The sequence below is a fragment of the Homalodisca vitripennis genome, chromosome 8 (genome assembly GCF_021130785.1).
Source record: "Homalodisca vitripennis isolate AUS2020 chromosome 8, UT_GWSS_2.1, whole genome shotgun sequence".
Lineage (NCBI taxonomy): Eukaryota > Metazoa > Arthropoda > Insecta > Hemiptera > Cicadellidae > Homalodisca > Homalodisca vitripennis.
Genome location: NC_060214.1, coordinates 110,149,234 through 110,165,965, shown reverse-complemented (window position 1 = coordinate 110,165,965; position 16,732 = coordinate 110,149,234). Strand labels below are relative to the sequence as shown.

The following is a 16,732-nucleotide window of genomic DNA, read 5'->3' as shown; positions in this document are numbered from 1 at the left end:
CCAATCTTCACATTATCCTGTCTCACTGTTCCAGGACTAATCCAACGTCCCAACAGGAATAAAACTCAAATCCCCCTGTAACTAGTAGAAGATTCCAATAATTAATTGTTGGGAGGATAACTTCGTTTCTACAACACGTTCCGTCTCGTTGCTCAATCTAGAGTTCCGAAGTCTTCGTAAGAGATCGTAACCTGCAAATCGTCACTGGTTTTAGGTTAGGTTAGGTTAGGTTAACATTGAACTTCCGCTTCCTATCTTAGCTAAAAATTCATTGTCATACGTTGAAAATGTTTTCTTTTGAGTCGTAAATTCAGTTTCCCTGCCACAGTATGAGGCTGAATTTCAACATCTTCCCTAAATAAGGCAATAAATTGAGGTTCTGAAATAAAGCTGCTTTAATATTTAAGTAAGGACAAGATTTACCCAGTAGGGATCACTGGCTGGTTTATACCTTCCAGTTGCACCTACCACTGGGCGCAGCAAAAACGATGTGTCACTTAAACCTGGGCAACCTTATGGATGTCCAGGAGCGGCACATCACTAACCGCAAATGTTGAGATTCTGGGGTTCATGGGCAGTTCGAGAGGTCTAGTCTACTGCGGGAGATGACTGTTGGAGTTTGGTGGGGTTTGTTCCCTAAATTATCAGCAGTTCTTGCTAGCCTCAACAAGGGTGTGCCACCCCTAACTGCTTTGACTGTTTCAGAGCTGGCCTTCCCTGCTTCCGGGGAGACATGACTTTGAGATTTAGTGCAATAATTCTTCCTCATGGATCTCGATAGGAGGCGGCCCCTACTCCCTAACCTCACCCATCACTCCGGAAGCAGCGCTAAGGTTCTTATAAGACTAAGTGCAATTTATAAGCTTCTTGTCCTAAGAGAACAAAAAAAGAAAAAAAATTACTGAACAAAAAAGAAATTACAAATTCATCCGTATAAGATTTTTCGTTAAAGCCTGAATCAGCTTTTATTTAATGTTATAAAAATGTAATAGACCTTATTTTCTTCCTGAAAAATAACAAATATAAATAAATATTTCTTATGCGTTACTAAATACGTCATGGTGAAAAGTGAAAGACTTGTGAATGGTACAACATTGAACAGAAGGGCAGAGAGTACGCAAAGCATTCTGACCGACGTTGTGGGGAAATGAAGGATTGAGTTGGTGGTGTGCGGGGCACAGCGAGGTGTGGGGTTGGTGTGCGCATGGCCACACAGCCACCTGAACATCAGTCGCCCGCCAGACGCGAGTGATTGTGGATAGCAATAGCGATGTTTTGGTAGCTAGACATCATGAAGCGTATATATCCGTTTCACAAATATATCTACGCAATTGAGCTGAAACCTTAAGAACATACATTCGTTATTGGAACGTAAAGTATTAAGTATAAAATACATTCACTATCTTATTTAAGTTTTAGATGGTAAAATACTATAGTATATAATGATGGTATTAAAGTAACCACTATAATTAATTATGTTTTGCGCAGGTTTTAATTTTTAGACTATTTTGTTATAATTAGGTCTATGAATGCTAAATGTGTGATACATTAATCTTAAAGTATATATGTGTAGTTGGGAGAAGTGATAATGAGTTGGCGTTCATTGTCATTTGATGTTGTCAAATTAGTATTTGATATATTCCATTCTATACTAATCTAATAAAATTCTTATAACAATGAGTACTGGACTCTTTTAAATGATATGTGTATATTAGTAGGTTTACCTTATAACAGATAACAGTTGTTTAGAAGGTAAACCAATACGATTTAGATAAATTTGACACAAACTACCGAAAAGTAGATAAAAATAATAGAACAGAAAGTCTAAATTACAATTTTAGTTAGCTATAACATCATGAAACGGATATATTTACAACATAGTTTTTATGGTTATATTGGGAAATTGTAGCATTTTAAAGTTATCTCTAGGAGAACTTACCTGTATTTTTCCTGCAAACGTTTTTGTTAGCATAAAATATATTTCTATACCTTAATTACTTAATACCTTAATTCTATACCTTAAATACTAAAGGAAGCCTTTCACGAAGTAAATATATGAGTTTCTCGTTTTTAAAATTGCAATTATATGCCAAAATATAAAATTTGTTTGAAAAATACATATATAATTTCTTTAAAAAAACTCTGCTTAGTGATTATTTTATCTATATTTGTTACCATTAATATTTCAATAGGTAACAAGTACTTCAAATAAATCCCCCCTCAAAATGTACCGAAGAATTTATTTCTTACAACAAGTAGTTAAAATACAATTTCATCCATTATAGAGGACAACGTATTACAAATATTTGCTGAAATTTGATATGAAAGTATAATAGGCCTGTGTATATATGTACCCGTAGGTGAATGAAGAAAATCGTTTTATTACAAACAGACTCGAATGTTAGATATTTTTAATACAATCAACAAATATTTTTAGATAACGATTTTGAAAATGTTAAAACTGTCTACTTGAACATGTAAACGTTCAACATTATTATTTACATTGAGGAAAATATTATATCTTATAATCATAATGCTGTAAAAATTTTATTTTATCAAACATTTAATTATGATTAACTATTAAAATACAAATTTCTCCATGAGAAACTAAACCTCTTACTAGTAAGTACTATGGTAACGTAACAATGTAATCGATTGTATATGAGATCTTTTAAGTTTTTTGAATTTAGTCTTTATTCTGGCAAGAACTTATGAATTTATATAATGTGATTTGGCCTAAGTACGGATATAACAAAAGCAACAATGCACTTGTTACCAGTTAAATATAAAACAGCACTGTTATTATTGTTATTGCCTATCAGATACCGGTTGGAATAAGTGCTCTGTTGTCTACCATCTGCGTACTTGTATATTTAGACTTCTATTGAATGTAGGCAGACGTACACAAACATGTTCTATTTTCAAAACACATTGTATCTGGGATATTCTATATCATTTATAGTAAATTGAAAACATCCAATTTTTCCATGTTATGCATTAAAAATATGCCTAGGATATTCTACATTATATCTAGGAAATTAAAACGTCCAATTTTCTGTATTATACATTAAAACACGTCTAGGATATTCTACATCATATCTAGGAAATTAAAACGTCCAATTTTCCATATATGCAATTAAAACACATCTAGGATATTCTACATCATATCTACATCATATCTAGGAAATTAAAACGTCAAATTTTCTGTATTATACATTAAAAATACGTCTAGGATATTCTACATCATATCTAGGAAATTAAAACGTCCAATTTTCTATTTTATACATTAAAAACACGTCTAGAATATTCTACATGTACAGTGTTTACTTTTGACTTTTGATTTCTTCTAAGAAAGGATTAATAGAATGTTTTAACCCCACACAAAATTGATGAATAAACTAAAATGTCACTATTAATTTGAGTATTTGTCTAAAATTTAGAATGTTAAACATCCCATACGAAATAGTTATTAAAAGATGCATTTACTCTTTTCATAAGTATATTTCAAGTGTACATACATTTTTATAATAATTTATTACATTTGAATAGATGAATTGAATATACTGAATGGAACTATTGGTGAGTGATATTCGCACACTAAATTAAAAAACGAATGAGTGTTCTTATGTGACAATATAATAGAAGTGGTGAAAACTAAAAGATTTATAAGAGTCTCTATATTTAGTACCATACGTATTATTGATAAATGATAAAAGTAATTAAGTTTTACATTTATGTATTATGTAATTATTGAAGCCAGTAGTGTGTGATTAACCATTATTTATAAAGCAGTTTTTATTATATAATTTTATACCTCTGCTTAAAACTAATTAATTTGGAGTTTTTAGACGGGTCGTGGTCGAATTTCGTGGTAAAGGATTCTATTGAAGCATCTTTTCATTGTCAAAATTCACGTTAATTACCCTTACTTCGAAGAGCTATATTTGTGATCGTATTCTTACAGGGGAGGAATTTATTTGGAAAGTTTTCGTTGACATAAAAATGATCAGGGCCATAGGACTAAGACTTTTAAGGCTTGTAATTGTTTGAGTCATTCGGAAATTCGTCTAAGGAAAAGTGTCAGAGTATTAAAACAAAGGAATGGTATTAGAGTGCTGTAATAAATTATTATTATCGGTTCTGAGGGCTAATATTGATTTACTACTGTAAAACCTACCTGAACATCTGCCTAATATATTCTAGTAAACGTGTAACCATTAAAGATAAGACGTTATTTGTAAAAATAAAACAGGCATGAGACACAAAAAAATATTTTTAAACGAGCAACAAAAATAAATGTTTTTTACATACAATTTTTATACATTCTAAATTAGTAAATTTTGAAGATGTAACTTCCAGAATTTGTAGTTAGATACTTACTCAAATATTTTTTTATTTAGTTGTCTTTACGGTGAATACCCGTTCATAACGAACGAAAAGTTACTGCCATAAACTTCAATACATAGTATAAATTAAAGTCGCCTTTTCTGTTTGTCTGCGTGTGCATCGAGATTTTCTAAAATACTCAATGGACTTTATACGGTTTTATTGTGGGCTTTGTTTTGATTACAGGGGGCTTATTGTGGGCTTTGATTATAGGGCAGGTTCCTAGGCATTATAAATCAATATTTTATTCATAGAAAGTAGATAAAAGTTTGTATAATGCGAAGATTTATATTTTTTGACGTGACAACGTCTTAAATTAAGGTTGCGGCTCGGAGTCACTCATGAAAAAGTGTAACGCCCGGTAACGTTACGATGCCCGTCCAAGTGGGTCCGCCACACGGGATCCGCACGGGATTAAGCAGATAAACTGTGGGTCCGCCGCACGGGATAAAGCAGATAACTATGTTTATTCGTGAAAATGTGGAGTGCTTAGATTCGTCATTTACAACAACTACAACAATAAAGGTAAATAATTGTACACTGATATTTCATTGTCGTAAACTATGATTGATTGATTAATTGTTAGATTGACACAAAAGTTGAGAAAACTGAGTTTATAGGTTATGTCATACTATTGACAAATGTTGATAGTGTTAAGTAAATTATTAGTTTAAATCACTCTGCAATCAATCGTAATTCAGTCGATTGAGAAGAAACAGCGCGTATTGCTAGTCAAACATTTAAAATAACAAATTATAACCTCTAACCTGTCATAACAGTGCGACCAAACAAACGAACTAAACCGACCAATCACCACGCGCGGAGTTAGAATTTAACTGTGTTTAGCAAGAATTTCAAATTCCAATTTTAGTAAATGTTTTATTCAACTTTACCATTTACAATAACAAATTTTAATTAATTTCAAATTATTTACAATGTTTTATTAAACAAAATATATATTTCTATAGTTAAAATTTGTGCAATTCTTATTTTCATTCAATTCCTTGTTCCTATTGTGCAATTTAATAATATTCATATCAATAAATATTCTACCGAGAAAAAGACGTTGTCACGTAAAATCTTCGCCCGTAAAACCGACTTTACAGGCAACCATAGTTTTTTTAGCTTTTCAATGTTATTACTGACTGAACGGCTAGACAAATTTGGCTAATTTTGGATTTGAAATATTTCTTTACGTCTAAGGAAGGTTTAAAAGGTGAGAGGCATTGGAAATGTTGCTCAGAATATTTAATAATTCTGGAAACTAATTACAATATTCAAGACACTTAATAAAAAGTTAACTGTCCTAAACAGCTATTGACACGTTCAGCTGGAAATTCACTAAAGTGGCAGAAACATTTTTGTACATCACAATTTTAGAACATATTAAATAATTATACAGTGCTTGATCAGTTGTGTTATACAGATTGTAAAGACAAATTTACTATTTAACCTTTTTATTTTAGATTGCACAAGTGACAAAGAAACCATCTAATGCGTTGAAAATAATGTTTGAAAGGTGTTATAAAAGCTACTTTGATCAACAAAGCTGTGAAAGTTTTACAAATAAGGTTATCGAAACTGGTTGTCTCCCTAAAAAGTTTTCTGTAGTTGAACGAAAAGCAAAGGGATAGCACACTCTTCCCCTTATACCAAAAGCAGAATACAACCGACAGAAATAGATTCATTTCGATTAAAGTAGTCTTTTTAAGCTTACGCATGCTATTTTCTTATATGGGGTAAAGATCAACATTACTTATAGCACCAGAAACATGGCAGACCGTAAATAAACGCTTTTAAATCTAAATTGGATTCCCAAACCCACACGTGTTTATTTCCTTGATCAGTGCAACAACATAATCACAATCGAAATAAAGTTAGAGTGGAAGTGAATGTAATCATTCGTATCTGACTCTTTTGGTTCGCAATAACTTTTCAGTCGTACGTAACTTAAATATTTTATTTATCGGAACAAAAAAGCATACATACTCGTATCACTATGGCACTTGTAAAATCTTAGGCAGAAGGTAAATGAAAAGAGCCAAAAGCAGACGCGTTGTAATCGGATTTGATTTTTGTTGGTATATATTGTTTGATCGGGGCACTAGTCAAACTCAACTATGGCACTTGAAAACTTAGATAAAAAATTAATCTATACTGACGGAAGCTGAAATTTTTGGCCAAATTAGGTTATAAAGATGTGTTTGTATTTATTCGTACAACAAAACCTAATATAGGACTATTAAGAAGCTTATTAAAGTTTTGAATTTCTATTGTGTTAAATATTGTGTTTCTATTGAATGGACCTTTAAAATGACATGTCACAAGGATAGAGGTTGCAAATTGAAATTTTAAAGTTACCCCCTTCAACCCCGCTTTGAAAAGGGGTGAAATATTTTCAACCTCAAAATAAAAAAAAAATAAATTAAATAGTCTGGTGAAGGTTATACATTGGTATCTCAATCTGTTTGGAATATATCCAAGTGTATTAGGACTTAATTTACACTCTGTATAACAGGTGTACCAACTATACAAATGTAAAGCTATAAAGGTACACACGTCTGTTCATGTCAAGTAACATTTGTTCTATCACAACAATGTAAATGTTTGCTCTCTCCGACACCACTTCCCCTAAAGCTTAGTCTCTAGTGTATTCAGCAGTGTTCTGTGATTTTATAGCTCTTGGCCTACATGTGGGAGACTTTTATTTACAAGGAAAACTCGTTGAATGTGGTCTCCACATTTTATTTATGTGAAATGAACCATACTGAATTGAGTCACTAATGTTTAATTATAACAAGTATTTTAAAGTTAGGCTTCCTTGGGAAGAGAGGTACACATCAGTAGTCACCTGTTTTAACCCATTTTGTAGCTATCAATATTAATATTGTTCTCCCAATATTGAATTTCATGTAGACATCTTTTGTACATATTACGGGAAATGACCTGCATATTTGGTGAAAATTGGTGGAAAAATCTATAATATATATTCCCAAATAATAATTTAATATTTGTGTTTGGTCGGACTAAGGGGGCGATTATTTCTGGCAAAGTAATCGACTTCTTGATTTAACATTTAACTGAACTGTCTTTCATGTAAGATGATATACAGGGTGTAAAAAAGGATTGGCTTGGCAACTCCCGAACGATTACAGGGGAAGCAATAAAACTTGGTACATCATTACTGCATTTATTAATCTACTTTTTGAAGTAACTACTATTGTTTTGCTGTGTCAATAGGATGGTCCCTAAGGAGTCAGAATAAAATCTTAAATGAGAGCATAGGTCAAGTAGTACATCAAATTAAAGGTCTTTATTAGTATAGTAAAATGCCACAAATCCGACGTCAAAAGGTTCACTCTTTAAAAAATTATGCCGTTTAAAATTTGAAACATTTACAATGTAGGTCCTGTTCTAGATGGTTTAATATTCTTATTTTGTTTCAATTGGTAAATGAATACTGGACTTAAGAAATGGTTTTAATGACTCTTCAGATCCAATGGAGGATGGTCTAGAAGGAGTCTGACGTTTAAAAATCAATATTATTGTGGTAGAAATAATATAAAATCCTAGGCCTGCTATGCTCAATAAGTTGTTACATTTCGCTTAGAGACTAGTCGATTGAGTTTTTAATGTAGCAAGAAGTCAAGGCAACTTCCACATCAAAATGTACAATATTGTCCGCAACAAGCTTTTTTTTATATAAAGTAATTATTTTTTTCATTTTATTTGGTACACATTTTAAAGCAAAAATAATATCCGTGTAAACATTAAAATTGATTACGTTATATAAAAATTTACTTCAAAATCTTTAAATTATTTCGTTTATATTAAAAAAAGTTTAAATTCTAATCCACTAACTTTAAATAATTTATTTTTGTAATTAAATGCTAGATAAAACGCCAAGAATGTCTTTATATAATTAAACATAATACATCGGAAATGTGAATGATCTTACGTGAATAATTTGTCTTGGGTATAAAATCGGAATATATGAGACTGGGGTGTATGAGGACAAAGATGGAGAAGATAAGAGTTTGTTGCGTCATAGTAAACAATACGCTTGGCAGGCCTAAAGCTCAACCCAGCTTATGTGGGACGGCAGTGAGGTGTGATGAGGTGGCTTGTGGGGGAGGTGCAGAAAAAGCTTATTCACTTCTTTAGAGATCTCATCCCTACTTCAACTTTGTAAAGTTCTCTGTTCTCTTTATACCGAATCAACGTAGCAGTCAACCGTCTCATTTTTATTTCCTCTAAAAACATTTTATTTTGACAATTTAATGCTAGAAAAGAAATATTTAGTATTTGAAGTATTTATATATTACAGACATAACTCTTATTGAAAATAAATATGACATCCAGAAACCGAATTTGAGGTACTGTGCGTTTGTGAAACTTAATTTAACTTCTAGAGTTGCGTTCGTTGTAATCTCATAGTAACATAAAAAATGGTTGCTTATAAGTCTATAAATTGTTTCATTTATAATATATGTTTTATTATTTGAGGTCATTAGGTTACATGTATTAAAATTAGAATCAATTATATTTTAGTTTTGGGTAAAAAATAAATTCAGATGATGAACTTAATTTTCCTTGCATCGGATATTTTTAAAATAAAGGTTGGGTGGCATCATAGCTGGGGTTTTTTTTAGAATCAAAAGTTCTGTCTACCCATACCAACTGTAGCAATTTAATAAAATGAATCCCAGCGCTCAAAAACGTATCGTAAGTACTCTAGCGCTGCTTAACTAAACCTATATAATATCAACATCCAAATATAATTTTCATTCCTTTGTATGTTTTTCCCTATTGTTTACAATGAGCTTTAGGAATGTCGGAATAATAATAAATCCTCGGATATCAAAATTTAGCCCCAATATCTGAGCAGAGTCATTTACCATTTATGAATATGAAGGAAAAAATACAAAAAACTCCTTTATGAACACATCAAAATATTTTTGTAATGTTACTACATTAATCGATAGTTCAGTGTGGTTGTTGGACAAATAACTGCTGAATGTTAATGTATGTTAATTATGTTATGATAAGCTGCATTGCTCATGTTTACATTTACATTCAGAGGCACGCGCAAGGGCAAATAACTTGATACCTTATCTAGAATAAATATCCAGGTTAAAAACCACACTTTACTGTGAGGCAGAACCTATAATTATTATGAGTCTTTAAAAAATCAAAAGATTAAATATTCTAGATTTCAAAGTAGTTAGAAAACTTAAAAGTAGTTTTTGAAAATGTTGCTGTTCGGTATGCAGTATTTTTGCGGAGTTCATTTGAGAATTCTTAAAATCTTTTCATACATAATGACTTTTTCCCAAGTTATATTAATTGGAGTATGTGTTAAATGGGTTATTTATTGTTAACAGAAGATGATATATATTGTATAAGTACAATATCCGAAAAAATTCACTGATTAATCGTAAAAGAACTTTAGTTTTTCCATTACCAATTTTTAGCATTTGCTGCTTTCTTACCCTCGTTTTCTTATGATGATGATCGGATAGTTTGAGACCAAATAAATTGTCAAAGAAAATCCATTAAACGAAAAATTTTGTTATTCCAAATAAGAATATCATGGATAAAAAATTTATTCAATCCACCGTAGTAAATCGAAATACTCATGAAATAAGAATATATAATTTAATACTGAAAACGGGTGTATTGGTTGTATAGCGCTGTCAAAATATATAGAGCTCATACGGACGTACATATGGATGGACTGATTTACTCTGAACCTTTAAATCAATCCAAATTTTCCTGGAACTAAAATAAAAAAATCCTGTTCAAGTCACTAAGACCGTTCTTTTATTAGCTATAGCACCGATGAACAGGTAAATAAGGTTCTCCCTTGGACCAAATGAGACCTATGTAGCAAGTTATATTTTCTAGGATCTTTCTACTAAGTGTTATCAGTCAGACGAATTTGACCTTTTAATCACAAAAACCAATGCCGATCTTCCTTGTACCAAGATCGAAGTATTTAGATTTGATAAAGAGTTATGGATGGATAGGTGGAAATGCAGATGGATAGATGGAAAAAACGAACGGACAGTGAAAAGTTCGTTATTGCACGCCCTAAGTTGGTTCAGCGCTGGTGTTTACTTCTTACAGAAATTAGTATTTTTCACACCCAAACTCACCTCTCTTTTGTGTCTGCTCTATATCCCGCTTCATTATTATCGCAGTTTTTGTAACCGAAGCTTGTCAGAGTGTTGACGGTTTGTTTTGGCAGCCCTGCTGGCACTCTGCCACCCCACAGGCAACTGCTGACACGCTTATACTGTAAACCGCCACGGAAACTTGCCATTAATCAGCAGTTCATTCATTATTTAGAGTTCTTTCGAAAATCTTTCTGAATCCCAAACACCGTTAGTTTTAAACGGGCGTTTCTTTTCTAGTGTGATGTACAGTATGTATAGTATTACATTCGTAAAATATCATCAAAAAATGTATTTGCTTTTTTTACTTTAAATTTCTTTAAAAACACGGTTTGAGCTTTACAGTTTTTTATGCAAGTAATAACACTAAAAATAGACCAGTAATTATTCAAATATTATTTGCATTCGTACAATATGCATTGTATTAATTTTATTGATAATACAAACGACTTAAAAGTCTATAAAATTATAAATAGTATTCACGAAGTCAACCTGCAGACCTCAAGTCGTGTTGATAAATAATTTGGTTCGGGGTGTTAAGAGAATTTTTAGAATAAAAGTTTAATGTTTTGAAATATTTTTGCTTCCAAGACAAAGTTTAGAAACAATTTGTTTGCCATGAACTACTCTAGGAGTCAAGAGGAAGTTAAATCAAAGTGCTGGGTTGGGATCACGTAATCGCTGTGGTTAAACATATGTTATCTGCATAGAGGGTCGCTTAGAGAAGATTCTCATTTGTTCTTGACTTACTATGTACACTTTGAAGCTGTATGTTATGGGTTTCCTTAATGAAAAAGAACAATGAGAAACTATTTAAGCAGAGAAACTATTTGAAGGTGCCAGTCCAACAAAATGAAGGATGTTAATTGTTCTCTCATAGCTTTTACATTTTAAGGAAAACCATAAAGGATCTTATACTTTATGCATTTACATTTTTAGTGTATACGTGGTAACACAATATAATAAGATTTTAGAACATCAGCGTTATCTCTGAAAGATGTAAATCTAAAGTAAACTCAACATCTCAAAATTAAATGAAATCAAAAACCTCTTAGTAAAAAGTAAACATTGTATATACAGTTTGTAATATAGAATTGTTCAGTAACAAATTGTATACGAGAGAAATTGTGTAATTTTTGTCGTACAAGGGATAAAATTACATTGTTGGATTAGTTGTTTTCATACAAATAGTATAGCAACAGATATCCAATTCACACTATGAAAGACATAACCTGGTTGTACTTGAAATCAATAGAGGAGTTTTTAAAGAAAGACCTCAATTGTCAGGGATATAATTTTGAAGGAGGTTGAAATGGGAGGTAATTTACTATCATTTTTTTTCTCAGCTTGATAGATTAAAAAAAAAAACTGTCAGACACACAAATAATATCGTCAGACATGTCAATAAAGAGACTGAAAGTCACCATTTTAAGGGTCTGTATATTGTTAGATGACGTTGAATTAACATTTATTCAAAGTCTGACTATTGGTTTTAATTATCTTACATTACAAAACGTATTATCTGAGGAATATTTATAGTTTCGAATTTACCTTTAGATACCCTACCATTCGATCTCCACCCAACCTGTCGTGGCTTATGAAAGCTTTTTTGGTAGGGGAACTTTATCTATCGATATCAGGAAAATCAGGTTTTGTGCTTATAAAATGCAACCGGTTTATAGAAATTCTCCTGGACTAAAAGCTGGTGCATTCTATTTTATCCTAAAATGTCACCTGCTAAATAATAGGGATTTTTACTGTCGTGCTAACAGTGGTTGTTGATTTAAACTAAGATGAACAGAGTTTGTTAAATCGTTTTTCTTATCTCATTTCTATTTATTAAAATTATTATATCGATTTTAAAGTAAATTTGAGAAGACATGAAGTCTTGAAAATCCATTCACAGCTCAAAAGAGAATAATAGTGCAATAAAATTGAATTTTGTACTTGTCACGGTATACGTTCATGTAATTATACGACTGTTTGAATGTATTTAGGATAGTGCCCTTAAAACAGAGGAAATATCGTCTGCCATTTTATTTAAAAATTAATAAATTTTGTCACTTGATAATCTAATAATTATTTTCAATAATTTTGCAGAGGCACTTTAAATCTGTGTCTACGAGTGCCTAAAATATGCACAAGCGAATGTTAATAAAAAATGATTAAAAATGAAAACCGATTCATATATTTAATATTGGCCATTGTGACATTAAATTTTGCTGAGTATAGTGGAGTCTCTCCCAACAGTTGGTGAAAAAAGTAGATTTTCGTCTTTATGTGTTTCCGTCATATACAATTATTTTAATTAGTTAACTTGAAAGGTTTAAATTTGATTTTAGACTTCACCTCTAGGACCTATGTAAATAAAAAAAAAAAAAAAAAAAAAAAAAAAAAAAAAAAAATGATAAACATCGGTCCATTGAGGGGTTTTCTCTCAGGACCTGGATGTTTTTCTTTGCAGTGAGACGGAACCACAGACTTCCTCACTGACCGGAAACCTGGTTTATTACTGTAAGATTTTTTGTGCCTTAAGATTTTGCAGAAATTTCACGTAACTTAATGACTATAAGTACTGTTAATAAAAAAAACTATTTTTATACAACAGTATTTCTCCCTTATTCTTGTAGAGGTTATTTGTAATAGAGTTAATACTAATTATTTTACAGGTAGCCCTGTACAGATGGGGACAACAACATGAACGTGACCATGAACGCTAGTAGCAGTGAGGCGCGTTACTGCGGCCCGGGATTGGAGCACTTCCACGCCGGTTACCGTCATGCCCACGGCTACGTCAGTCTGCTGGTCTGCGTCTTCGGCTCCGTGGCGAACGTACTCAACATCGCCGTCCTCACTCGGCGAGAGATGAGTTCCCCTACCAACACCATCCTGACCGGACTGGCAGTGGCCGACCTCCTCGTGATGCTGGAGTACATCCCCTTCGCCTGCCACATGTATCTCCCGCAGCGACCCAAGAGGGAGCGGTTCTCGTACGGCTGGGCGTTGTTTGTGCTGCTGCACGCGCAGGTCTCCCAGGTCTGCCACACGATCTCGATATGGCTGACGGTGACTCTGGCTGTGTGGCGGTACATCGCGGTGGCGTACCCGCAACACAACCGAGAGTGGTGTGGCATGCAGAGGACTATCGCTGTGATAGTCTTCGGCTACATCTTCTGTCCTCTGCTGTGCGTACCGCTCTACCTCGCCTTCGAGATCGAGCCTAAGATAGCGTTACTCGGCGAGGACGGGAATGACGCTCAGCCCAACTCTACGATAGCGTACAACACGACCTTATACGTGGTAGACCTCAGCGCGATGGGGAAAGCCAACAATAACCTGCTGATGGACATCAACTTCTGGGTGTACAGTGTAGTTATCAAGATAATTCCTTGTATCGCGCTGACAGTCCTGAGTCTTCGACTCATCTGTGCGTTGTTGGACACCAAGAGACGCCGCGAGAAGTTGACCAGCGGCAGCAAGAAGACGACGCGTCTCTTGGAGAAGGAGCGTCAGACGGATCGCACAACCAGGATGCTACTGGCTGTCCTGCTTCTCTTCCTACTCACCGAGGTCCCTCAGGGTATCTTAGGGATGTTGAGTGTCATGCTGGGCCAGAGGTTCTTCAGGGACTGCTACAACAAACTAGGGGAGGTCATGGACATCTTGGCTCTTATAAACTCTGCCATCAACTTTATCCTCTACTGTGCGATGAGTAGACAGTTCAGGACTACGTTCAGTGTGCTGTTCAGGCCGAGGTGGCTGCCAGTGCCCCAAGTGGACAACAACGGTCACAGTAACTACACGACTACTCAGGTGACCCAGGTTTAGTGACGAGCTAGCGAGAGGGTTCCCTGCACATCTCTCTAGACCTCCCTTCTTGCCTCTCATACCTCGACCCAGCGTGCAAAGTGGCCTTGTACTTTCTTTTAAGAAATTTTAATGGAAGTATATATAATATATATACTATATATAATACCAAATAAATTAATCGTAAAAAGTAAGAGTAGTGGTAGCGCACTCGACCAGCAAGTAACAGACCCGGGTTCTATTCCCGGCGGAGAAAGTTCTTTTTGTGATTCAATATTTGTTGATATATGTATATAACTTCAATAAACATTGAATCATAAAAGGAATTTTCTGCCGGGACTCGAACCCGGATCTCTCACTTGCTGGTCGAGTGCGCTACCACCACCCTTACTTTTTACGGTTAAATTATTTTGTTTCTGGCTGTTTCAGTGTCATATATGTTTCAATAACCACTAACTAACATATGATCGATCGGTTAACCAAATACTCATCAAACGACTTTTTTTAATTGATTAAATTTGTATAAATGACAATAGCCTAATTTAATATATACAGCCGTTGAATCACAAAAAGTAATTGCTCCGCAGGGACTCATATGTAGGCCTACGTATACATACATATATGTATGTATATGTTTTTTTTTTTTTCAAAATAATTGCAAACATTATTGGTTGTTAAACAATTTCAGAATAAGCGATAGGGTTACCTCTAAAAAGAGAATTGCTCAATTAATGATGTATCACAAATAATCTAGTATGTCTTATGTTATCATTTGTGTAATCAAAGTGATCCATTTTTCTTTGTTAAATAACCAGTCAATTTATGAACAATCACTTATGATTATAGTTGTTCCTTACAGTTTTATAAACGGACGTTAAAAGTGTCTTATTTTTAAGATGACTAGTTTATTTTTACTACTAGTTTATATTAAAACTTAAAATTCTAACGAGATAAACATATTTTAGGTTTAACTGGAATCTGAAAATTAATGAATTAGTATTACATTAATTAGAATATTTTTGATCTTTGAGGCCTGCAGAAGGTGAAGAAATCACACACACACACACACACACACACACACACACACACACACACACACACACACACACACACACACACACACACACACACACACACACACACACACACACACACACACACCACACACACACACACACACACACACACACACACACACACACACACACGTACACTTGTATTTAATATTTTATTTCTGAACAAGGTTAACAATTTAACTGACGATTAAAGCACAATTTAAGTAGGTCTGTTTGTTTATATAACAAATATTTTAATGTTGTGATCAATTCTATTATTTAAAGACTTATTAGTATTGAAAGTTTCTTTACCTTTCTAACTAGCCAAACTCTCATGACATTGACAAAATTTTTCCCCCATACAGCGGCATTATCAGATTTCCATCAGCTGAAAGATTGATCATAAAATTTAAAACTTGAACACATAGCAACAACATAAAACACATAATTACTGTTTACAAACGACTCCACTCGTAGTTGAAACGCTGCAATCAGTTACGGATGAAAACCATATGATCATCGGCTAGTTGTGACTGATCACAATAGAAGTCGATTACTGTTTGTCAACCTTGCAATTTTTTCCACTGCAAAAGATTTATTACTTTTTTTGCAGTGTATTTAAATTTTTGTAATTTTATTAAAATATGTGCGTACTAAAATAAATGTTGTTTTTTGTTGTTGCTAATTTGGGTTTTTTGGTAGGTGTTTCTAAAAACGAGGCTTGAAATATCTCCCTGTTGTTTACATAAAAATTTGGACATAAAAATCTCCACATATGATGCTATAAATACCACGATCATAGAATTCGTCAATTTAGTTCCTTGGTTTTATATTAGGTTTGAGGATATTTTTCGTTGTATTCAAGGCCCTGTATGTAACTATACATGCAACTATGTAACCCATCTCTCTGCTATATGTCATAGTAATAAATTTACTAATGTTATGAGAACTGAGCCGGCTTTTATACATTTTTTATACAGCTAAGATCGATAGATTGCCTAGCCACCTGTAAGAAAACATGATCATAACAGAGGAATCAGAAACGCAATTCAGTTTTATGACAAATCGTTAATGGAAGATCTGACGATGCCGCTGTGTCTGTAACACAAGTCGTTAACGATGACGATAGTTTTAATGTACAAGTAATTGCAATTTTATTGTTACAGCCTTTATAGGCTAAATGAGTTCTTAAACCCATAGGTGTGTCATTTTGTGTATAATTGGTTTTCATATACAAGGCCCCTGATTTAAAAAAACCTTTTAACAAATTAGATATTTAAATTATATTTAAATTTATATGTGAATTGT

General features: G+C 33.2%; 1 protein-coding gene across 1 annotated transcript; it reads left to right on the top strand.

The window, feature by feature from the left end:
* The first annotated feature begins 1,243 nt into the window (after positions 1–1,243).
* On the top strand, positions 1,244–14,528 carry LOC124367883 (G-protein coupled receptor dmsr-1-like). Its single transcript, XM_046825066.1, has 2 exons — positions 1,244–1,371; positions 13,232–14,528. The coding sequence occupies exon 2, from the start codon at positions 13,260–13,262 to the stop codon at positions 14,388–14,390; it is 1,131 nt and encodes a 376-aa protein (XP_046681022.1). The 5' UTR covers positions 1,244–1,371; positions 13,232–13,259; the 3' UTR covers positions 14,391–14,528.
* The last annotated feature ends 2,204 nt before the right edge of the window (positions 14,529–16,732 follow it).